This window comes from Martes martes (genome assembly GCF_963455335.1).
Source record: "Martes martes genome assembly, chromosome: 14".
NCBI classification, from domain to species: domain Eukaryota; kingdom Metazoa; phylum Chordata; class Mammalia; order Carnivora; family Mustelidae; genus Martes; species Martes martes.
In genome coordinates, this window is record NC_137902.1 from 57,697,739 (window position 1) to 57,722,947 (window position 25,209).

The 25,209-nt window shown below is 40.6% G+C and overlaps 1 protein-coding gene across 1 annotated transcript in view; it reads left to right on the plus strand.

Annotated features, from left to right (window-relative positions):
* The window catches only part of DNAJC12 (DnaJ heat shock protein family (Hsp40) member C12), a 37,082-nt gene that overhangs the window by 3,178 nt on the left and 8,695 nt on the right, over positions 1-25,209 (plus strand). The window contains exons 2-4 of the mRNA XM_080823328.1: positions 7,850-7,928; positions 20,364-20,503; positions 24,691-24,895. Coding sequence (XP_080679454.1) covers positions 7,850-7,928; positions 20,364-20,503; positions 24,691-24,895 — 424 coding nt within the window. The remainder of the gene's footprint in view (positions 1-7,849; positions 7,929-20,363; positions 20,504-24,690; positions 24,896-25,209) is intronic.

Below are 25,209 nucleotides of genomic sequence, written 5' to 3' on the forward strand. Positions count from 1 at the left end.
CATTTCAGTAGTATTGATAAGAAGACATCCTGATTTCAAGATTTCACAGACTTGAAAATTGAGCATAAACTTGATAGATAAATGGAGAAACCTAATTTTTTCTTACCATTTACTAGCTATGTGATCTTGGGAAATGGTTTAGCTTTTCCCTGCCTTTGTTTCCTAATCTGCAAATGGGGATAATAATAGTACCCACCTCATAGAGTTGTTGTGGGGATTAAATGAGACAAAGTCCTTAGAATAGTGCCTGGCACATTGTGGGTGTGGGTGTGGGCATGAGCATTGCTTTGGCCTCATAGTAATACTATACACCTGGAACTTTCTAAGTTTAGACTACTCCATAATTGACATTTTTTTTAATGTTTTATTTTGAAAAAGTTTTTTTTTTTAATTTTTTTTGAGTAAGTTCTATGCCCAATCTGGGGCTTGAATTTATGACCCCAAGATCGAGAGTCATATGCTCTACGGACTGAGCTAGTCAGGTGCCCCAAAATGATCTCTTTCTAAAAAAATTTTTATTTTTAAGTAATATTTACACACAATGTGGGAGAGTCCCACATTACACTGACTGAATCAGCCAGGCACCCTCCAAAATGATTTTTTCTTTTTAAAAATTTAAAAAAAAAAAGATTTTATTTATTTATTTGTCAGGGAGAGAGAGAGAGCACAAGCAGGGAGAGCAGCAGAGGGAGAAGCAGGCTTTCTGCTGAGCAGGGAAGCAAAGTGGGCTTCCATCCCAGGGTGTGGGGTTTGATCCCAGGACTGTGGGATCACAACCAGAGTCAAAAGTAGATGCTTAACTGACTGAGCCACCCAGTCATGCCCTAAAGATATTATTTATTTATTTGAGAGAGAGGGAGAGAGAGAGAGAGACAGAAGGAGAGAACACAAGGGGGAGTAGGGGAAAGGCAGTGGGAGAGGGAGAAGCAGACTCCCCACTGAGCAGGGAGCTGGACATGGGGCTCCCTCCCAGGACCCCAAGATCACCACCTGAGCTGAAGGCACTTAAACAACTGAGCCACCCAGGCACCCCCCGTCCCCCAAATGATTTTTAATACTTTTTAAGAACAGTTTTAGATTCATAGCAAAATTGAGCAGAAGGTATAGAGCTTTCCCCTGTACTTCCTTCCCTCCCTTCATGCTTAGGCACCCCCCCTCCCCGTTATCAATATCTCCACTAGAATAGTTCACTTGTTACAACGATGAACCTACATTGACACGTTACTATCATCCAAAGTCCATAGTTTGTATTATGTTTCACCCTTGGGTTTGTACATTCTATAGGTTTGGACAACGTATAATACCATTTATCATACAGAGTAGTTTCACTGCTCTAACAGTCCTCTGTGCTTCATGTATTTGAATAATTTTTGACTTACAGAAAAGTTGCAAAAATAACACAGAGTTCCTATATACACTGCATCTGGCTTCCCTTAGTGTAAACATTATATTTACAATTATTGTGCACAGTAAAATTATGCAAATCAGAAAATTAACATTGGTACAAAAGTATTAACTTAACCAGGGACCAACAGGCTTTTTTTTTTTTTTTTTTTTGGGTAAAAGAACGGATAGACAGGACTGGAGTGAGGCAAGAAGGGTACTTAGGACACAAACTTTTTTTTCAAGTTCTTTTTTCAAGTTTTTTCTAAAGATTTTATTTATTTATTTGCTGGAGAAAGAGAAAGAGAGAGAGAGAGAGAGCAAAAGCAGGGGGAGTGGCAGGCAGAGCAGGCAGAGGGAGAAACAGGCTACCTGCTGAGCAGGAACCTGGGATCAGGAACCGGAGCTGAAGGCAACTCTTAACCAGCTGAGCCACCCAAGATACAAAATTTAGGGATGCACTCTCACGGTCGTGCAAGTGCAGAAACCTAAGAGAGAGAGAGAGTACCTCCTTAAACCTAGGCATCCTGCTTGTCTCACCCTGGTGCTGTTCCTGATATAGCAAACATTTTATTTTATTTTATTTTATTTTATTATTTTTGAAAAGTAGGCTCCATGCCCAGTGTGGAGCCCAATGTAGGGCTTGAACTCATGACCCAGAAATCAAGACTTGAGCAGAGATCAAGAGAATGATACTCAACTGACTGAGCCACCCAGACACCCTCCCCCCCCCCCACCTTTTTGAGCTAGCAAACATTTTAGATTTTGGAGGACTTATGGTCTCTGTCACAGCTACTCAGCTCTGCCAGTGCAAGAAAGTAGCCATAGGTAATATGTGAAATGAATGACGATGGCTATCTTCCAATAAAACTTTATTTAAATAACAGGTGACGGGCCAGATTTGGCCTTTGGGCCGGATTTAGTCAACCTCTAATCTAAAGGATAGTTCCCATTCTAATTTCATCAGTTTTTCTACTAATGTCTTTTTTTCTTCCAAGATCCAAGCCAAAATTTTTTATTACAGTCAGTTGTCTTATTCCCTTAGTTTCCTCCACAGTGACAGTTTCTCATACCTTCCTTATCTTTCATGACCTCGACACTTTGAAAAGTAATGTCTCTCAATTTTGGTTTGTTTCAGATTTTCTCTTGATTAGACTGATGTTATGTGTTTTTGGAAAGAACATTGCTGAAGCCATATTATACTTTTTTCAGTGTATCACATCAGGGCTACATGATGTTGGTATGTCTTATTGACCTTATTGGTTGGTATGTCTTATTGAACACATGGTTAAGGTGGTATCTGTTAGTTTTTCTCTACCAGGATCTTGCATTGTAGAGGTACTAGTTCCCCTTTTGTAATTAACAAATATTTTTGGTGATGATTCTTTGAGACTATACTGTGTCTCCTCAGGCTTTTAGCATTGTTTGCTGGATTTTTTTTTTAAAGATTTTATTTATTTATTTGAGAAAGAGAGAGCAAGAGAGCACAAGCAGGGGGAACAGCAGACAGAGAGGGAGCAGGAAGCCCGATGTGGGATTCGATCCCAGAACCCCAGGATTATGACCCAAGTGGGAGGCAGACGCCCAACTATGTGAGCCACCCAGGTGCCCCTTGTGGATCTTCCCTGTAACGATAACTTACTACTATGGTGTTTGCCTAATGGTGACTTTCTATTTTCCTCATTCATTTTACATTTATTACTAAGAATTCTTCCATAAAGAAAAGTTATCCTTTCTCCCATATTTATTTATTCAACTATTTTTGTCCCTATGAATTAATAGTTATTGAATTTTTCTGGATTATAACACAATACTACCATTATATATTTTGTGGCTCAAATTGTTTCTCTGGCTCATGTTTTGATTATCATTTGATTAGAATGATGTAGGATCATCTCGTAGGATTTATTTCAGGGATATCGTTAATATTTGGAGTTTTATGGGAAAAATCCAGTGTTACTTAAGTGAACTGAAATGATGGATACTAATTAACTCACTTATTAAAATGAGTCTTTTCTTTTCTACAGCATATCAATTCCCATCACTAGAATCAGTTCATTCTTTTAATAACAAAATCACAATTTCCAGAAGCTCCTCTTATGCTATAATCATGTTATTTAAAGAACTTCTGTCAGTCAATAATTATTTATTTATAAATATTTATTCAACACTTGGCATCTTGCCAGTACTGGAAGTGATGGGGGTAAAACAAAACAAAATGAAAAGGTGAGAAATAATGCAAGTGTGTAAGACACTTGGCAGCCAGCTGAGGAGTCAAAGCTAATACAAAGGAAACAATTTGAGAAAAAAATAAATACTGTGCTATGTGGTACTATTTATAAGTGCAATAGGAATTAAAGGAAGACTACCTGAAAAAATTTCGGAGAAGAGATGAGGGTTGAAGTGATCTTACTAGGTCAAAACTTAGACACATGGAGGGAGAGACAGAGGGCATTTGTGTGGCCAGGGAAATGTGGAGAAGATCCATCCAAGTGGGAATCAGATTAGTGCCTATTGCACAATAGAGTATTTCCTGACACAGATCTAAAGATTGTGCTAATACGCTATGGAAAAGGTACATTTTTTAAGTTTTGAAACTTAATTTCTAAAACTAATCTATTTTCAATAAAGAAATGTGGAGTAGGAAGACACAATGGAGAAAAATGTTCACCTAATGCTTAAAATCTGGGAGTATGCCATATGCATGTGTGCACATGTGCTATATTTATGGTTTTTTAAAAGATCTATTTATTTTAGAGAGAGAGGAAGGGAGGAGGGGCAGAGAGAGAAGGAGAGAGAAAAACTCAAGCAGACTACATTGCTGCACATGGACATCAAGCCCGAGGTGGGGCTTGATCTCATCTACCAGAGATCATGACCCGAGCAGAAACCAAGAGTCATACGCTTAACTGACTGAACCACCCAGGTGCCCCTATTTATGTGTTATGTAAGTTCATGCACATACGTGTAAATATATTTTAGAAGATTTATTTACTTGAGAGAGAGAGAGGAAGAGGGAGAGAGAGGGAGAGAACATGCACATGAGTTGGGGGAGGAGCACAGGGAGAGAGGGAGAGAAGTGAACTTCTTGCTGAGCATGGGGTCAAGACAATGACCCTGAGATCTGGACCTGAGCTGAATTCAAGAATTGTATGCTTAACTGACCCAACCGCCTAGGCTTCCCATGTGTACATATTTGTAAGTGCATTTCCATACATATTTAGTGTCAGACTACCTTCATTCAAATACTGGCTGTGCCACTAGGTGTGTGGCCTTGGGACAGTTACTTAACGTTTCTATTTCTTGGTTTTCTAATCTGTAAAATGGGAAAAATAACAGTACCCACTTCATAGAGTGGTTGTGGGAATTAAATGAGATACTATATAGCACTATATAGTGCTTAGAGTAGTGCCTGGCATATAGTAAGTCTCAATAAATCTTAGCTTGGGGTACTTGGGTGGTTCAGTCAGTTAAGCTTCTGCCTTCAGCTTAGGTCACAATCCCAGCCTCCTGGAATCAAGCCCTGTGTTGGGCCCCTTGCTCAGCAGGGAGCTGCTTCTTCCTCCGTCTGCTGCTCCCCCTGCTTGTGCTCTCTCTCTCGCTATCTCTTTCTGTCATATAAATGTATCTACATGCGTGCACACACACACACACACACACATAACATAATCCCTTTTAAGGTAAAACACTATGGTTTTATGCTGCATATGATGCTTTGTAGTTTACATTTCCTCATAGAAATACGTTACATAATTTTTCTCAGATTATTGAAAGTCTTCTACTACAAGATGATTTTTTAATGACTGCAACATATTTCAGCCTATAGCAATATTTTAATTAATTTTAATCTTTTATTACTGGACACATAAGTTTTTGTTTGAAATTTATTATATTTTATTCATTGAACCTTCTTATAACTAAATAATTTTCCCACCGCTATCTCCTTAGACAAATTCCTAGAATTGGAATTGTTATATCAAAGAGTGAAAAAATTATAGGCTTTTCATATATAGATATACATATATATGTATATATATTTATTATATATATTAAAATATATATATATATTTATTTATTTCTAGGAAATTTGCATCCTTACTGGGAGAGCAGGAAAATGTTCATTTCTTTGCAACCTGAGTGACACAGGTCATTATCATGCCCTGGATGTTTTGATTTATTTGATTTTGAGTAAAGTTGAACATTTGTTTGTATGTTTATTGGCCAGCATAATCGGCAGTTTTCCAGACCATTGAGCATTGGGTCAGAAGGCAGGACTCAGTGGACCTTGAAATGAGAGCCTCACTGGTCCAGGGGCTGTGGTTGACACATGGGGTGGAGATGCCAGGAGATAAACAGAACATTCTCAAGACAAATTGGCCCGCTTTACTCGTTAGTTTACCCAGAACCAGCCCTACATAAATTTTGTGATACTAAAACTATAAAGAGTAATGAAAGACAGATATAGAGTATTCTTAATTTTTTAAAATATAAAATTGGCAAAGTAAAGAAAATATGAAGAAAAGACTAATAATCATGTACATTAGCACTTTTGAGAATTAACCATTTTTATTCATTTGCTTCCATGGGCTGTTACTAGAATGTTTTCTAATGGGATAGGAGGGAAAAAATAAAACAATAACAACACCACCCCCCCCCCAAATTTTCTACCTTTGATACATAGGTATAATTTTATCTACTTAGCTTATTAAAATCCTCCAATATATATACATAAATATGTGTATAAGTGTGTAAAAAATGTCTTGAGGGGGGATGTTATCGGGGGGGATGAGGAGTAAAGGGACTTTTACTTTTTGTTCTGTATTGATATAAACTTTTTCAAAGAGAGATTGTGAATATTCACAAGTAACCTAATTAAAAATGCTTACTATATTAGAATCTTTAGAATTTTTAATATTTTAAAATTTAAAAACAAGCTTCATTCTCACTTTTCTTTGTTATATGAGCAGTTTATGGTAACTGCTTTATGGTTAAAGGGAGTACCCAAGGAGAGGAAACACAATTAATTAATTAAGAGATAATTTGCTTTCATTGATTAGTGGATAGTAAATGTGGAACTTATAATAGGTCCCTAAGTCTGAAGAATTCGACTATATAAAACAGTAGTTAAGATTATTGGATTTGAATCCAATAAGATCAACTAAGTCCAGCTGCTTAGTTAACAAAAAATTCAGCTTTTTTAGTAACTAGCTAAATGATTTCAGGCTAGTTACCTAGCCACCGACCTTTGGTTTTAGGTACCATTGAACTCTTACTATGATCAAGCTTTGTGTTAAAGGCCCTAATTCTATCCACATGCAATGTAAAGATGAGGAAACTGAGGCACATGGAAGTTACAAACGTGCCTCAAGTCTGGGCAGAAATGAGATTTAAAAGAAAGCGATCAGGGGCGCCCGGGTGGCTCAGTCAGTTAAGCTTCTGTCTTCCACTGGGGTCATGATCAGAGGGTCCTGGGATGGAGCCTGCATCAAGCCCCACATGAAAACCCCTCATGGAGCCCTTCAATGAGCCCCTCACCTGGTCCTGCATTGGACTCCCTGCTCAGTGGGGGGTCTACTTCTCCCTTTCCCTCTGCCCCTCTCCATCTCTTGTGTTCTTTCTCTCGTTCTCTCTCAAATAAATAAATAAAATCTTTTAAAAAGAATAAAATGAAGCAATCGGATTGCTGAGCCATATAACCACTGTTGTCTCCTGCCGCTGTCATTGGAATTACAATGAACAAAGACAAGTCTTGCTGATTCGTGGTAACAAGGATTAGAGGGCTGACTGAAAGCAAATCAAATAAAAATGCCTCTCCAGCCTCATGTTAGTTTGGGATGAAGTTTCTCTTTTCCCAAGGCCTCTAGCCACACTGTTAATTGGTAACAAAATTAACAGGTTTGAATTCTGTCCTTTTTTAAAAATTGCAAAATCCTCTCTCTCTCTCTCTCTCTTTTTTTTTTTTTTTTTTGCAAAATTCTTAATAAAGAAAAAAGAGGGGCAAAGGCAGAAAGAGGGAACTTTATAATGGATAATTTATAAACTAGACAGTCATCCTTGAATAATGAATGATGGCTAAGCATATTCTAAAGAGCTCAGATGATGAAAAAAAAAGAACTCAGATGAGTGAACACATCTAAATTTATGTATTCCTAGGATAAACCTATCTGACCATTTTTGACATTTAAGTATATATTAGGGTCACAGGTGTCTTGGGCCATCATCTAAATGCAGTAGAAAGTTCAATTGTTATCACAGACTACTATTTGGATAGAAGTTTTCATTGGATGCTTTCTGAGTTTCATTATAGAAGAAATTACTTCTTAGAGTAAAAAGTCAGAATACAAATATAAAGATCAAAATAAGAATTTGGGTTGAATATGGCTGTTTTGAGAAGGAATGATGCCCAGCTTCTTCCTTTATGCCATTTAAGTTGGATTCCTATTTTAAACATCGATTTTTATTTTAGGTTGAACAAATCATGGCAGAATTTAAAGTCAGAGCCTTGGAATGTCACCCTGACAAGCATCCTGAAAACTCCAAAGCTGGTAAGTATTTATTAATGCCTATTTCCCATGAAAATGAATAGCATCTAGAACTAAAAAGCTATTGAATAATAACTTAATTTCTTCTTGATTGTTATGCTCACACTTATTCTTTCATTCAATGCCCAAGAATGTTTTTGCACCATTGGATGGTAGGAGTGGAGCAACCATGTAGGGTTTTTTTCCCCCAATAATATTGAACTTCCCTCTTTCTTTAGCTGTAATGTGCTGCTTCCTGGTTTAAATTTGCCTATTTTATGCTTTATTTACTAGCTCTTGAGTGTTAACATGTTTTAAATATGTTTGTAACCAGCTGATTGCCTTGATGAGAACTTGGCTGTATTTCCTTCATTTGGGGGAACTGAATATGTCTCTATACAGGATATGATAATACATTCATACTTTTGTTTTTTCTTTATCATAATTTAAATTCCATCATCATAAATTTTGACATAAATGCTTATGTGTATTTCAGCTTGAAAAAATACAAACCAATTATCTTTCCTTGACCCATCTCTCTCTTGTTCCTCTTCTGTTTCTCTCCTTCCTTTTAGAGCCAAACTTCCTGAAAAAGTTCACAGTTGATACTTCCCTTCACCAATTTTCAATTTATCCCAGTCTGACTTTCCCCTCACCTTTCTTGGAAATGACTCTTGGAATAGCCGCCAAGGCTTCCTGGCTGCCAATTCAACAGTTACTTTTTAGCTCTTATCTTCCCTGTGTTTGCATCAGAAATTGACACTGTTGACCATGCCTTCTTGAAACATTCTTCTTCTCTTAGATACCAAAGTACACTTTGGTATCTTTTCCTGCTTTTCCTCCAACCTCTTGGGCTGATCTTTCTGTCTCTGTTGTGACTCCTTCTCTTCTGCCCTAAGGTTCCCTCTAAACTCTATTCTGGGCTTACTCCCCACTTTCTCTCTGGAGTCTTGTCCTGTTGGGTCCGTAATCAAAGGAGCGAGACTGATACAAAGCGAAGGTCAAGCAAAGCTTTATTTCGAGCCAAGCATCGAGAATCAAACCAACCAGTTGGGGCCGCCTCTTACAGAGAGGGCGACCCCTCCCTGCCTTGCTGATTAACTTTTATTTTTATTTTATTTTATTGTCGCGGCCGGCGCGAAAACACGACCAGGGTCAAGAGGGTAAGAGGATGGTGAAATGAAGACGAGACACAAAGAGATGGGGACAGGAGGGGCAAAGTGGATGATGTCCAAGCAATGCCAGTTTATTCAGAAGAGTGCTCTGGTATAAGAATCGTACAGAGACAATCACAAGGAAGCATTGATCCATTACATTATTAAAATAGTTTCCACTGGTTCCCCTTAGAAGGTTTCTTAAGGCTCATGTGCAAACATCATGGCGCCAAGAGGGCTACTTAAAGATGAGTTCCCTATAGATAAGTAGACAGAGAAGGGCCAAAAGGGCATCAGGTGCAGTTTATGGCCCCTGCAGGGACAGCAAGTCAAGTTACCGATTCACGGCTTTAGGCCTGCATGTCCTGTTCCAGATAAGCCCCAGAGGGTGGTCGCGCAGGAGAGCGTGAGACCCATGGCACAGGCCCATTCTCAAGCACCTCAACTTATTAACCACAGGATTGCTTTAACCCTTAGGTTTCAAGGAGGCGCGATTCAGGGGCTGGTTTGGTTCTCTCTCAAGCTACTGCGTTGCCTCCCACATTTTATTTTATTTTATTTTTAAGATTTTATTTATTTATTTGACAGAGAGATCACAAGTAGGCAGAGAAGCAGGCAGGGAGAGAGAGAGGAGGAAGCAGGCTCCCCGCTGAGCAGAGATCCCGATGCGGGGCTCGATCCCAGGACCCTGAGATCATGACCTGAGCAGAAGGCAGAGGCTTAACCCACTGAGCCACCCAGGTGCCCCGCCGACTAATTTTTAAAGGGCAAGGGCCATGTGGTTGAGCCTGGCCACGCACAGGTGGCCAATGAGATTGCAACACACAGAGAAAGCTGCATAGTCATGCTAGGTCACACACAAGTGACCAACTGAATCACAATTTACCCTATAGTAGATATTTGAACTAGCCTATCACCTTGGTCAGAATTGGCGCCCAAAAGACGGGGCTCACACTCCTTGGTAGCTAGGGAAACAGTATGCACACCCCACTGATTGGATGTCTTCACCTGGCCTGACCCGCCCTTGTATCTGGGCTTTGTTACCTGGGACTGGTTTCCCTGACTTGCTTTTAAGTAAGTCTCTGGTGGGGGGGGCAGGGTTAGTTTAAGTTTTACTGCATAAACAACAAAATCACTGTTTAACCAGATGGAATCGCTCTGGCTAAATAGGCCCTTACAGTCCAAATCTGTGATTTCAATCATCAGCTCTTTGTTGATGGCTCCCAAGTCAATCCTTAACTCGCTTCTCAGTCCTATATTGGGACTCTAGTTTTGACTGCTTCTTAGAATCCATTTGGAGATATTTCAGTCACCCTGTCAGAAACTGAACTCGTTTTCCTCTCACCCTCTCTAAAATCTTGCTCATTTTTCTGTGTTTCCCCATCTCAATAAATGGCACCACCATCCATTTAGTTGGTCAAGCAGAAACCTATCACCCTCCTCTTCCCTATGTCTACCACTGGTTAATTACCCAATGCTTGTGATTTACCTTCCACATTTCTCTCCTGGAGGTCCTCTTCCCTCTGCCTTCACAGATCTTAGAGTAATAAGTCACCACTATTTCATGCCTGGATCCCCATAGCACTCCTTTAATTGCTTCACACCACAGGTAGTGGATTTCTTTTTAATTACGAAAAAAATATATAATATGTACAAAAAGTTCTAAGAATACTATAGCAAATACCCATATATGTATACCTAGCTTAAAACCTTACCAAAAAGCAGGGGTGCCTGGGTGGCTCAGTTGCTTAAGTATCTGACTCTTGGCTTCAGGTCATGATCTCAGGGCCATGATCTCAGTGTCATGGGGCTGAACCTTGTGTTGGGCTCTGTGCTGAGTGTGGAGCCTACTTGGGATTCTACTTCTCCCTCTGCTCCTCCCCACTTGCGTGCCCTCACTTTCGTTCTCTCTCTAAAAAAACAAAGAAACAAAAACTTTACCAATGCAGTTGAAGTCTTTTGTGTTTTTCTACCCTGATTTTATCCTCAGGGTAGGTAACACTATCTTAAATTAGATGATTATATTTACTATATGTGCATACTACAGGTTTGTGTGTAGTATGCATATGTATATGACTTTTCTATAAGGAAAATATTATGATTAATCCACATACATGTCTTAATCCACATTACACAATGATAAAACTCAAACCTCTCTCCATTAAAAACATTTTCCCTTATATTATAGCTCTTTATTAATTTTCTCTAGAAATTGTTGATCTGTATAACCAGGTCATTTTCTAATATATGAAGTCATTTCTTTGTTAGATTTAACTATTGCTTTCGGTCATTTGATTCTTACCCTTTTTATTAAGGCATAATTTGCTTCAGGTAATGTGAATAAATCATAAGTATAAACTTGATAAATTCGTCTATGCATAACCAGTTTAACCACTGCTCAAAGGAAGATGTAGAACATTTCTGTTACCCCAGAAGTCCCTTTTCATGTCCTGTTTAAAGTCAGTATCCTCTCCCATTTTTAGTTCTCTATTATCATTGATTAGTTCTTCGTGGCTTTGAATTTCACATAAATGGAATCAGACAGTCCTCTTTTGTGTGTGGTTTCTTTGCTTTGCATTAAGTCTGATATTTGCCCATTTTGTACAGGTAGCAATAGTTTGTTTTTTGTGATTGCTAGGCCTTCATGTACAAGCCCCTTCAACCCCTTCATGTGCCCCCATCTCTCCATTTTCATCTTCTCTCCACCACCATGCCCTCTATTTCATGTTTCTGCCACACAGAACTACCTTGACTCCTTAATATGCCCTGTTTTCAGCTCTTCAGACCTCAGACCTTTTTTTTTTTTAAGAGCGAGAGCAGGCAGGGGGGAGGGGCAGAGGGGGAGAGCAGGGCTCGATCCCACTACTCTGAGATCATGACTTAAGCTGAAATCAAGAGTTGGATGCTTAACGAACCAACTGAACCACCCAGTTGCCCCTCCACTTCAGACCTTTATGCCTGCCGCTTCCTCTGTCTGGCTCCCTCTGATATCTGTACACTTCTCTGCTTTGCTTTGATTGGTTAGGTCACTCCTGTGTCAGGTTTCAGCTTAGCCATCACTCCCTCTGTAAAGTCATGTGTGCCCTACCTACTCAGAGCACCCTATATATCATGCAGAAAACTGTGTATCACACTGTCTCCTTGTTGCCTATTTGCTTGTCAGTCTACTGAAAGCTCAGTGAGGCAGGTTTCCTGCCATCTTGTTCACAGTACTGTGTCCCACACCTCACATTGTACCCACCATGGAAGACACTTACTTTGTGCAAATCATTTATTGAATGACGGAATGAATAAATTCATGAGCATTTCTTTAGGAGACATATTAATTACCTCTTGAACTGGAGTTACTATTAAAATAGATGTCCTGGGACTCCTGGGTGGCTCAACTCTTGATTTTGGCTCAGGTCATGATCTCAGAGTCCTGGGATTGAGTCCGCATGGGGTTCAGAGCTCAGGTGGGGAATCTGCTTGAAGATTCTCTCTCTCCCTCAGCCTCAGTCTCCCCCACCCCCAGCTCACACTTGATCTCCCAGATAAATAAATAAATCTTTAAAAAAAAAGTAAGATCTCCTATCATAAAAGTATAAAAATTTAATAAACGCTTAAAAATAACCACCACCCCAAGTTATTTTTTAACTGGGTTCTTTTCCAATAAAGCGTGGCTTCCAATAAAGCGTGGCTTTGAGTTCTTTCTTTGTCCCTGGCAAGCAATTTCTATTTGGGATACATGATGAATCACTGTGCAATCATTGCCATTTTTGGTTGCCATAGTGATGGGTGTTTTCACGTATGGGCTACCTCAAGGCTTCTTGTTCAGAGAAACACTGAACTGTAAATATTGTTTAAAATGAAAGGTACACAAACATCAATATCTTCCCCTGTCAGGCTTGCACTTGATAGATGAGTCAACCTATGGGTAGAAATTTTTTTCAAATCTGTTTAAGCATCCATTTACTCAATTTGGATTGATACTACTTTCTGAAAATTTTTTAAGTGGATCTTTATACACTTGGAGAAGGATTAAGGGTACTGATAAAAGTATTTTAAAATATTAAATGGGACACTTGGTTGGCTCAGTTGGTTAAGTGTCCAACTCTTGGTTTTAGCTCAGGTCGTGATCTCAGGGTTAAGAGATTAAGCCCCACATTGGGCTCTGCTCAGTGGGGCGTCCGCTTGAAATTCTCTCCCTCTCTCTTTCCCTCTGCCCCACCCCTATTCCCACGCATGCATATACTGTCTCTTTAATAAATAAATAAATCTTAAAAAAATAAATAAAATATTGGGGCACCTGGGTGGCTCAGTCTTTGAGCATCTGCCTTCGGCTCAGGTCACGATCCCAGGGTCCTGGGATTGAGCCCCAGATCGGGCTCCCTGTTCAGCAGGAAGCCTGCTTCTCCCTCTCCCACTCCCCTGCTTGTGTTCCCTCTCTCGCTGTGTCTCTCTGTCAAATAAATAAATAAAATCTTTTAATAAATAAATAAATAAAATACTAAAAATATTTATATATTTTTTAAAAAATTCACCCAGATGCTGAATTTTAGTTTGGCAGAAATCCAGAATACATTAGGTAGATTTTGAAATCTATTTCTTCAAGGTGAAAGCTTATAGATCAACTGCCATAGGAGAAATTAAACTTGTATATATACCTTTTTGGTTCATTAAGTGTAGTCTCAACCATTTCCACTGAAATTACTAATCTGTTAGCATGATGGAATAGTAGATATGGAGAACAATCTTGTCTGTCTGGATTGCGCCTCGATCCCACTGATGAGCTAGTTGACCTTGGGCAATCTCTTGAGCATCAGCACTCTCATAGGAAACCTGGGTAGACTAGTAGTATATTGCTTCATGCATCTCATGTGAAGACTAAATGAGGTAGCTTGTATGCGGGAATAGCTCAATGAATGTTGGCAATTATGATTCAGTGGACTTTCTTTTCTTGTTTTTATGCAGCATTCCAAGATAATTTTTTTTTTTTAATTTTAGAAAGAAAGTGTGCATGCATTTGTGCATGAGAGTGGGTTAGGAGGTGAGTCAGAGAGAGAATCTTTTTTTTTTTTTTTTTTTCAGAGAGAGAATCTTAAGCAGGTTCCACACCCAGTGTGCTGCAGAAATTGTGTCACAGAGCACAAGAGCTCCTGGCTGGTTCTCATGCCAGTCCTGTGTATCTGCATGACAGTAACTATTTCAGACCAATGCTTTGTATGTTTCTCTCTGACCCTGAAGAAAGGGATTTCAGACTAAATATAAGATCTGTGAAATGGCATTTTTTTATTTATTTATTTATTTTTTTTTTTAAAGATTTTATTTATCTATTTGACAGACAGATCACAAGTAAGCAGAGAGGCAGGCAGAGAGAGAAGGGAGGAAGCAGGCTCCCTGCTGAGCAGAGAGCCCGATGCGGGGCTCGATCCCAGGACACTGGGATCATGACCTGAGCCGAAGGCAGCGGCTTTAACCCACTGAGCCACCCAGGCGCCCCTGAAATGGCATTTTTGTTATTGATTTGTAGGCTGCAAAAACATATAGATATTTGAAGGAGAGCTCCTTGTCCTTGCTAACTGATATCTTTCCAAGTCTCCATGCTTTCTCACTTTAAAAAACCCTTTATTGCTTTTTCCCCTTTGAATAAAAATAACATACAGTAATAAATAATGTTGAAAGTGAAAGTCTGCTCTTATCGCTTCCTGCCAGGGAACCACTATTAACAGTGGTATATTTTCCTCCAGATTTTTTTCAAAGTATGGTCTGACATCATATTTTTATTATTATTTTTCAAGTAAGTGTAAGTGGCCTACATTAAAAAGGTGGCTATAAAAATACAAATTCAATTGTGAAATATGAATTTAAAAGAACCTCTGTATTTTCAGAGTAGATCTAGGAGTTACAACGGAATGTCTCTCAAAGGTCCCGGCATCATTTGCTCTTATAAGCTTGTGAAATGAGATCTCTTTTCCCAGAACGGGTAAATGTTTATCTTGTTGTGACTCATTTGATTAGCTGATATATTAAAGGACAAATATAAACCCAAACTCATTTTTAATAAATGTGGTGGAGAGGATGGAACAAGGAAAGGCCAGCTTCAGGAAAGATAAAGTATCTTTAGCTTTCTGCTTATCAGTTGTTGTTGAGGGATTGACAGCAGAATAGTCCCAGGCAGGCTTCTTTCATTCTGCAGACTCTGGAAACAGGCTAACAGTAAAGTGCAAAGAGCAGGTGACGCATAGATAAATATGTAAATCTTTATAAACACTGCTGTAGTAGTAACTGGAATGTGCATCTGTGGTGATAATTTAATGAGCTTTTTATTCCCCTTGGAAAAAGTGACATCTTATTTGTACAGTGGGATATTTAAGTTGTCGTCAGCAGTAGGAAGGATTACTCACACAGCGAGCTGCTATGGCAAGATGCTTTTTTATTAGCTTGTTTATTCTCCTGTAATTTTCAATAGCCCCAACTTTAGGGTCTTCCCTTTAACCCACTAATTGCTATACCTCCAGCAGCGATATTAGTTAATGGCTTATTAGGTATTGTGCTGTCCAGCTTTGGGACATGTCTTGCAGGGAGCATCTCTGATTGTTGGGGGAGCACTTAAAGTGGTGGTGTTTGGAGGAGGGGGGCTCAGGAATAGCAATTCTTTACCACCTGAGTACAGAAGCGTTTCAGTATTTTCAATACTGTCAGTATTATTTTTTTAAGATTTTATTTATTTATTTGACAGAGAGAGCGATCACAAGTAGTGAGAGAGGCAGGCAGAGAGGGGGGAAGCAGGCTCCCTGCCAAGCAGAGAGCTTGATGCGGGGCTTGATCCCAGGACCCTGAGAACTTGACCTGAGCCAAAGGCGGAGGCTTAACCCACTGAGCCACCCAGGCGGCCCAATACTGTCAGTATTGACTGTACATTTGCCTGAATGCCTCTTTGAGAGACTCTTGATTACTTTTCATGGTTTTTTTTTAGAAAAAGATTTTATTTATTTACTTATTTTTAGAGAGAGAGAGAGAGAGTGCATGTGAGCAGGGGGAGGGATGAAGGGAGAGGGCGAGAGAGAATCTCAAGCAGATTTGCACTGAACATGCAGCCCGGTGCAGGGCTAGACTCCATGACCATGCGATCATGACCTGAGTGGAAATCAAGAGTCAAAAGTTTAACTGACTGAGTCACCCAGGCAACCCCCCACCATGAGATATTTTTAAACACTATCAGGGCAATTTAAATTAGTTTCCCCACTGATAGTATTAAAATATTCCTAATTCACAAAATGTTTTAATGATATGTGTCATTTCTTTGGTGGTTGGAGCTCAAGGAATAGCACTATATATTATCTTTCTCACACTCAAAATAAGAAGCATTCACTCATTGGTTCATTGAACAGACACCTCTTGACCACCTGCTATGCTGTTTCAGTGCAAAGAATATAGCAGAGACCAAAAAAAGAGATAAAGTCTCTGTTTCCACAGAGTTTGTATTGTGGTAAAGGAGACAGATCATAAACAAAAAACTACATAATGGCTGGGGGGCAAGTACTATAAAGAAAAGTAAAGTAGGGCAAGGGAGATAAAGGCGTGGTGCTGGTGGGCAGTCATTTTTTATAGCATAGTCAGGGAAGACCCCCTCTACAAGACAGGATCTGAGATGACATATGAGTGCCTGGTGTAAAAGTATTCTTTTTAGAAAGGATAGTAAGTGCCAAGGTCCTGGGGCTGGAGTGTGCTTGGTGTACTCAAGATGCATCACGGAGCTCCTATGACTGTAGCAAGGGGAGATGGGGAGAATAGAAGAAAATGAGGTCAGAGGAGGAAGAGATGGTAAAAGGCAGGCAGAATATATCAGACCTACTAGCCATGCCACTGGTGGTAAGAAATTGCAATTTTACTGTAAGACAACTGGGAAGTCATTAAAAGTCATTTTGAGCAGAGGCGTGATACTATGTCACTTATTTTTAAAAAGATCTCTCTGACTGTTTTGTAGAAAACAGACTGAGACAAAGGCAGGGAGACCAGCTGAGAACCTAGTATAATACTCCAACCAAGAGAAGACAGTGGCTTGAACCAGAGTGGGGGTAGTGGAAGTGGCAACAAGGGGTCAGATCTTAGATATATTTTAAAAGTAGAGCCAGTAGGGTTTGCTAAGGGATTAGGAGTGAGACATAAGAGACATAAGAGAAAAAGGATGATCCAAGTATAGAGAAAACTAATGAAATATTTTGAGTCCCCAAGTGGAGAAGTCTTGCCTCTATATTTCTATCACATTAAATTTGAAATGATTTGCTTATATGTCTGCTTCCTTACTAGACTCTGAGCTTCTCAAGGGCACAATTAGGATCTTATTGGTGAATGATGACATTTTATTATCTCTGGAGGTGGAGGAGAAGCTGTGGATTGGAGGGTAACATCCATTGCAAGAAAATGGAAGAAACAGAAAGGCAGTCAGTGGAGAGCGGCAGCTGGGAGGCCTGGCAGGCTTGGGTTTGATTTGTGGCTCCATCGCTTGAAGTTTTGGGACTTTGGATAAGTTACATTGACTCCTTTAGGTTTAGGTTCTGTAAAATGGGTATAATAATAATGATAATGATAATAATATCCACATCATAAGGTTGTTGTGAAAAAGAAAGAAACCCTGTACTCATTAGCAATCATTTCCCATTTCCCCCTGCCCAGCCCCTGGTAACCATGAATCTACTTACTCTTGCTACAGATTTTTCTATTTTTTAAAAAAGATTTTATTTAAAAAAAATTTTTTTTTTTTTTAGATTTTATTTATTTATTTGACAGACAAGTAGGCAGAGAGGCAGGCAGAGACAGAGAGAGGAGGAAGCAGGCTCCTCGCTGAGCAGAGAGCCCGATGCGGGGCTCGATCTCAGAACCCTGGGATCATGACCTGAGCCGAAGGCAGAGGCTTTAACCCACTGAGCCACCCAGGTGCCTCTTAAAAAGAATTTTTTAAAAATTTACTTATTTGCGAGAGAGAGGCAGAGATAGTGAGAGCGGACAGGAGCAGGGAAGAGAGGGAGAAGCAGACTACCCACTTATGAGGAAGGCTGATGTGGGGTCGATCCCAGGACCCTGAGATCATGACCTGAGCCGAAGGCAGATGGCTAATTGACTGAGCCACCCAGGCACCCCTCATCCACTTTTTTTTTTTTTTAATATTTTATTTATTTATCCGGCAGACCGAGATCACAAGTAGGCAGAGAGGCAGGCAGAGAGAGAGAGGAAGAGAAGCAGGCTCCCTGCTGAGCAGAGAGCCCGACGCAGGGCTTGATCCCAGGACCCTGAGATCATGACCTGAACCAAAAGCAGAGGCTTTAACCTACTGAGCCACCCAGGCGCCCCGACCCCTCATCCACTTTTTAAAAAGATTTTATTTATTTCCTTGACAGAGAGAGACAGTGAAAGAGGGAAGGAACACAAGCCGGGGGAGTGGGAGAAGGAGAAACTGGCTTTCCGTTGAGCAGGGAGCCCAGTGTGGGGCTCGATTCCAGGACCCTGGAATCATGACCTGAGCCGAAGGCAGACATTTAACGCCTGAGGCACCAACGCGCCCCTAAAAGAAAGAAAACCAATTGACTGCAAATTTTGAGGGTTTATTTTTGGACTCATAATATCCCATTTATTTATGTTTACTCTAATGCTAGTACCACACTGTTTCATTACTGTAGCTTTGTAGAAAGTTTTAAATTGGAAAGTGTGAGTTCTTCCAACTTTGTTTTTGTTTTTCAAGATTGTTTTGGCTATTCTGAGTCCCTTACATGTACATACAGATTTTTAGGATCAACTTGTCAATTTCTGCTAAAAAAGGCACCTGGGATTTTGATAGAGATCGCATTAAATCTAAAGAGCGGTTTGGAGAATATTGCCATTTTAGCAATGTTAGGTCTTCTGATCCATGAACATGGATAGTTATTTATTTAGGTATTTAATTTCTTCCAACAGTGTTTTATAGTTTTCAATATATAAATCTTGCACTTCTTTTTGTTCAACATTTTTTTCTAAGTATTTTATTCTTTTTGATGCTATTGTAAATGGGATTCCTTCCCGGATTTCATTTTCAGGTTGCTCATTGCTACCGTATAAAAACACAATTGATTTTTGTGTATTGTTCTATAGAAAGTTTGAACTTCATTGAGGAGCAGAAGGGACATTGGAAGTGTTTACAAAAGGGACACGGATGGTTTCTATTGTATGCCATCTGGTCAAATAGATCAGTGACAAAGTTACCATTTATCAACTGCCCACCATGTTACTTCCTGTGCTTAAACCCTCCCAATAGCTTCTTAATGTTTTCTTTTTTTTTTTTTAAAGATATATTTATTTATTTGACAGACAGAGATCACAAGTAGGCAGAGAGAGAGAGGAGGAAGCAGGCTCCCCGCTGAGCAGAAAGCCTGATGTGGGACTGGATCCCAGGACCCTGGGATCATGACCTGAGCCGAAGGTAGAGGCTTTAACCCACTGAGCCACCCAGGTGCCCAGCTTCTTAATGTTCTTATAACAAAAAACAGACCGGAATCCTTAGGCCTCTGAGTTCCTGGATGACTGGGCCCTGGGCCCTTGTCTACTCGACAGCCCCATTCCTCATTTCCTTTCCCAGCCCTGTGTCCTCCAGCTACCTGGGCCTTTTTTTTTTTTTTAAAGAAATATTCTTTTTTTTTTTTTTAAGATTTATTTATTTACTTGACAGAGATCACAAGTAGGCAGAGAGGCAGGCAGAGAGAGAGGAAGGGAAGCAGGCTCCCCACTGAGCAGAGAGCCCGATGATGCGGGGCTGGATCCCAGGATCCTGGGCTCATGCCCTGAGCCGAAGGCAGAGGCTTTAACCCACTGAGCCACTCAGGCACTCCCACATGGGCCTTTTCTATTTTCTCTAAATCACTGTGCTCCTTCCTGCCTTAGGGTCTTCCTTTCCACTGTTCCTCTAGCCCGATCCTCACAACTACCAGTAGCAAAGGTAGTTATCTTCCGAGTAGACAAAACTGTAATTTTTTTTTTGATGTTTCTAAGTGTCAATCCCACTAACTAGTTCGTGTCTATTGTTCACACCTGTGTCATCAACACCCGGAACAGCACTGGCACTGGAGCTCAATAAAGAGAGTGGATAAACTGTGAGCCAGGCACTGTACATACATGACCTCACTTGTCCTTGTGATTCATTCTACACATGAGGAAATTAAAGCTTGAAGAGGTGAACTGGCCCAAGGTCACATAGCCGGTAAATAACAGACCTGTTCCAGGGAGATCCCTTTGCTTGGGAGTTTAAAATAACTCCTTCAAGAGAGAAGTGCTCATCTTTGGATCTGTTTTCCAGTGGAGACTTTTCAGAAACTGCAGAAGGCAAAGGATGTTCTGACGAATACTGAGAGTCGTGCCCGTTATGACCAGTGGCGCAGGAGCCAGATGTCGATGCCATTCCAGCAGTGGGAAGCTTTGAGTGACTCGGTGAAAACGGTGGGTTTCTCTCTGAGCCTGAAGCTCAGGCTGCCCATGGATTAGACTCACGTAGTAGCTTAAAAAGTCAACAGGCAGTAGGAGGGAGAAGACCAAGAAGCTGATAGAATACGGATATGAGTCAGTGTCCACAAACCCTACGGAGGGGAATTCAGTGGATCAGTGCCAGAAGAGCTGATGACTGTGATTGTCACTCTGCTTGGCTGTTTGATTCCATATCTACACTCCTCACTGGCATTTATTGTTTTATACATTCTTTTTTTTTTTAAGATTTTATTTATTTGACAGAGAGAGAGAGAGATCACAAGTAGGCAGAGAGGCAGGCAAAGAGAGAGGGGGAAGCAGACTCCTCACCAAGCCTAACGAGGGGCTCGATCCCAGGATCCAGAGATCATGACCTGGGCCGAAGGCAGAGGCTTAACGCACTGAGCGACCCAGGTGCCCTGTTTTATACATTCTGATAACTGTGCTTCTGAAGTTGCTCATATAATACTGCTGAATTTTGAACCAGTGCAAATTCATCTCTTCCATCCTTTTAGTTCTCTTTGTAAGGCTTATAAATTCTATAAAAAACAGAGCCTGATTAATTAAAGAAAGCTGTAAATTATTTTAAATTTATTCTTGTTACAAATTCTGGTGAAAGAGTCATTGTATTGATGCAGAGAGACTTTTTAAATCATTGTGTTCTCTTTCTTCACGCTATTAAAAAAACTAAATATGAGAGTAATCACCATAATTACTGTTAGACACTTACTTTGTTCTTACATTGACCTTTATATATGTATATTTCAATATATAAAAATTATATTTATTTATATATGTATTTCGGAGGGGAGGGGCAGAGGGAGAGAGAGAGAATCTTAAACAGGCTACATGCTGGGCGTGGAGCCAAAGTGGGGCTTGATCTCACAACCATGAGATCATGATCTGAGCTGAAATCAAGTCAGACACTGACTGAGCCACCCAGGCACCCCAACAGAGGAACTATAACTTGGGCTTACTTCATGATCTCAGAGTCCTGATGTTGAGCCTGGCCATGAACCCTGAGCCCCGGGTGGAGCCCTGTGTGGAGGCCCCACATCAGACTCAGCACTCAGTGGGGAGTCTGCTTCTCCCTTTCTTTCTGCTCCTCCTCCTGCTCATGCTCTCTCTCTCTCTCAAATAAACAAATAAAACCTTTAGAAAAAAGAGTTAATAGGCACACATTTTTGGTGAATTGATTGTTTGGCAAATTGATCCCTTCTGGGAGGGCTCTTTGGGACTGCCAGTTACCCTCATGTGGCTCTGTTTGTCCACTGATTGTTCCTGGGTTCCTGAGCTCAGAGAGGTGTCCTTGGGGTGAGTCCAGTTGGCTACAAACGACAGGGGAAGCTTCCTACTATGCCCGTTTGGTTACTCTTTCTCCAGGAAACTGCGTAATTCAGTACCTTCTGGGTCTGTTCAGAAGACAGTCTGTCCTAAATGAATGTTATCCAAGAGCTTGTCAAAGATCACCCAGGCAAGTAAAAAATTCACTCATGTTGATCCAGAATAAAAACAGCTAGTCAGTTTGGAATAGTTATTTAGCTTATCCATGGCTCACATAAATCAATTGATTTTTTTCTATTTGTCTATTTCTTTTCTTTCTTTCTTTTTTTTTTTTTTTAAAGATTTTATTTATTTATTTGTCAGAGAGAGAGAGAGGGAGAGAGAGCGGGCGAGCCCAGGCAGACAGAGTGGCAGGCAGAGGCAGAGCGAGAAGCAGGCTCCCTGCCGAGCAAGAAGCCGGATGTGGGACCCGATCCCAAGACACTGGGATCATGACCTGAGCCAAAGGCAGCTGCTTAGCCAACTGAGCCACCCAGGTGTCCCTCTATTTGTCTATTTAATATTTACTGGCATGTAGGCACAATTTTTTATTATTAAACAAGGTCTAGAATTAAATGAAATTACTTTATTTATTTTAAAGATTTTATCTATTTATGTGAGAGAGAGAGAGAGAGAGAGAGAGAGAGAGAGCGCACGAGCCAGGGGGAGGGGCAGAGGAAGAGGAAGAAGCAGGCTCCCTGCGAAGCAGGGAGCTGGATTTGGGACTGGATAACAGGACCCTGGGATCAAGACCGGAGCTGAAGGCAGATGTTTAACTGACTAAGCCACCCAGGTGCCCGAAGGTCCAGAATTTTAAAAATGACTTCCTAGGGGGAAAAACATATTAAAGAAAGCTGACAAGTTAATGGAGAAGGTAGAATAAACAACATACCAATTTCATAGACTGTAGGACAGTGGCCTTTGCACCAGGCTTGGTGTCTGTTTAGTGTTGGTTCACCCACTGCACACAGTGAGTTTTTTGGTCTGGTGCAGTTCATTATTTTGCTGCACAGACTGTTCTTTTCCTAATGTCCCTCTTAGTCTCTATCAACTGCTATCATTTGATATTTATACTGATGATCCTTCTATTGAGCTGAGTCATTCCACACTAGTTTCCTTGATGTTAAATGTTGTTCTGCCCAGTTAATATCTTAGGGAAGCTGAGAAATACGCTCTGTGAGCACAGAAATGAGGCCTAATTGTGTCCCAGCAAACCAGGCTGCCTACCACCACTCTTACATTAGTCCTTTGATTGAAGTGCAAAGTATGAGAGGCACCCGAATTTGAGGTTAGATACCATTTGGATTTTTCCCCTGTGTATTTCTTTAATTGGGATCAGCAGATACAGGGGCCTGATGTTAAAATATTTAATTCTTATAAAGTGGATGGATGAATAAAACTATTATCTCAGGATATCTTTGGCATCTATCAAAGCATTTACTGTAGGTAAGTCATTAATCCTCAACACCATCTAAGGGAAACAGGAGACACTTTTATTCTGAGAAAGAAGTACTGAGACCTGGAGTAAATTCACTGTACAGGACACTTAACAGACTTGTGATGTTGAAGGACCACATTTTCAGCTCTCTGGGCCCTGAATTCTTGAATTTCTTATTTTCTATTTTTCACTGACCTTCCCAATACCCCTTCCCTGATGGATAAAACCACTGGACAGCCTCTTCCACTCTGTGTACCTGCAGAAAAAGGAAGAAACCAAACTAAACAACAGACCCAGAACAACCAAACCAAAAGCAGATTTTTTACACCAGCTAAGGCCGCTGTCCCTTTTAAAAATTAACATTGAAAAAAAAGATTTTATTTATTTATTTGAGAGAAAGAACATGAGCTGGTGTGGGGAGGGACAGAAGAAGAGGGATAAGCAGGCTCCCCACTGAGCAGAGCCGACTCAAGCGACTCAAGGCTCGATCCCAGGACCCCGAGATCATGATCTGAGCTGAAGCCAGATGCTTAGTGGACTGAGCCACCCAGGTGCCCCTAAAATTAACATTTTAAGAAAAGATTTCTTTTTTTTCAAAATTTATTTATTTATTTTATTTTATTTATTTACTTGACAGAGAAAGAGATCACAAGTAGGCAGAGAGGTAGGCAGAGAGAGAGGGGGGGAAGCAGGCTCTGTGCTGAGCAGAGAGCCCCATGTGGGGCTTGATCCCAGGACCCTGAGATCATGACCTGAGCCGAAGGCAGAGGCTTAACCCACTGAGCCACCCAGGCGTCCCTATTTATTTTAGAGAGAGAGATGGGGTAGGGTCAGAGAGAGAGAGAATCCTAAGCAGACTTCCACCAAGTGCAGAGCCCTATGCAGGATGCAATCTCACGACCCTGAGATCTGAGATCATGACTTGAGCTGAAACCAGGAGTCAGACACCCAACCTACTGAGCCATCCAGGTGCCCCTTAAAGATTTTATTTTTAGGTAATCTCCTCACCAGAGTGGGGCTCAAACTTACAACCCCTAGGTCAAGAGTTGCATGCTCTACTGTCCGAGCCAGCCAAGTGTCCCATCTTTTTCCCTTCCTCCCTTCTTTCCTTCCTTCCTTCCCTCCTTCCTTCCACCTTCCTCCCTTTCTCCCCCCCCCCTCTCTTTCTCTTTAAGTAAGCTCTAGGCCAACCTGGGGATCAAATCCACCACCCTGAGATAGTCACCTGTTCCACTGACTGACTGAACCAGTCAGGCACCCCAAAATTTACATTTTTATTTTGAAATAAAACCTACAGAAAAATTCTTAATAGTAGGTCAGGTTTTACCACACATTGAACTTTAAATACAGAATACTATACAATATTGATTTTATATTTTGTGTCTACTTTTAATTCATGTAGTCAATGCACTGGGCTGTCAGAGGTAAAAAAGATCTGATGCTGGAAGAATCTGACCAGCCTCATACCGACAAGATTGAAAATGAGGAATGGAACAAGCAAAGAGAAATAAAGAAAGAGGAATTGGGTTCAACCACAGAGAAAATGGAGCAAAAAGAATCCAAGTCCTTGGAGAAGTCATTCTCGCCACGAAATCCCGATTCTCCAAGTAAGTCAAGTCATGTAGCTTTGCCGAACAAAGAAGGTCTGAAATTAAAGGGCTTGGTTTGGGACACCTGGCTGGCTCAGTGGGTTAAAGCCTCTGCCTTTGGCTCAGGTCCTGATCTCAGGGTCCTGGGATCGAGCCCCGCATCGGGCTCCCTGCTTCACCCTCTCTTTCTGCATGCCTGTCTGCCTACTTGTGATCTCTGTCTGCCAAATAAGTAAATAAGATCTTTAAAGGGCTTGGTTTATACTGCGTTTATTCTTAACCTCTTCCAACGAAACAGTAGTGCCAAATTTAAGGATTACTTTATCATCTTA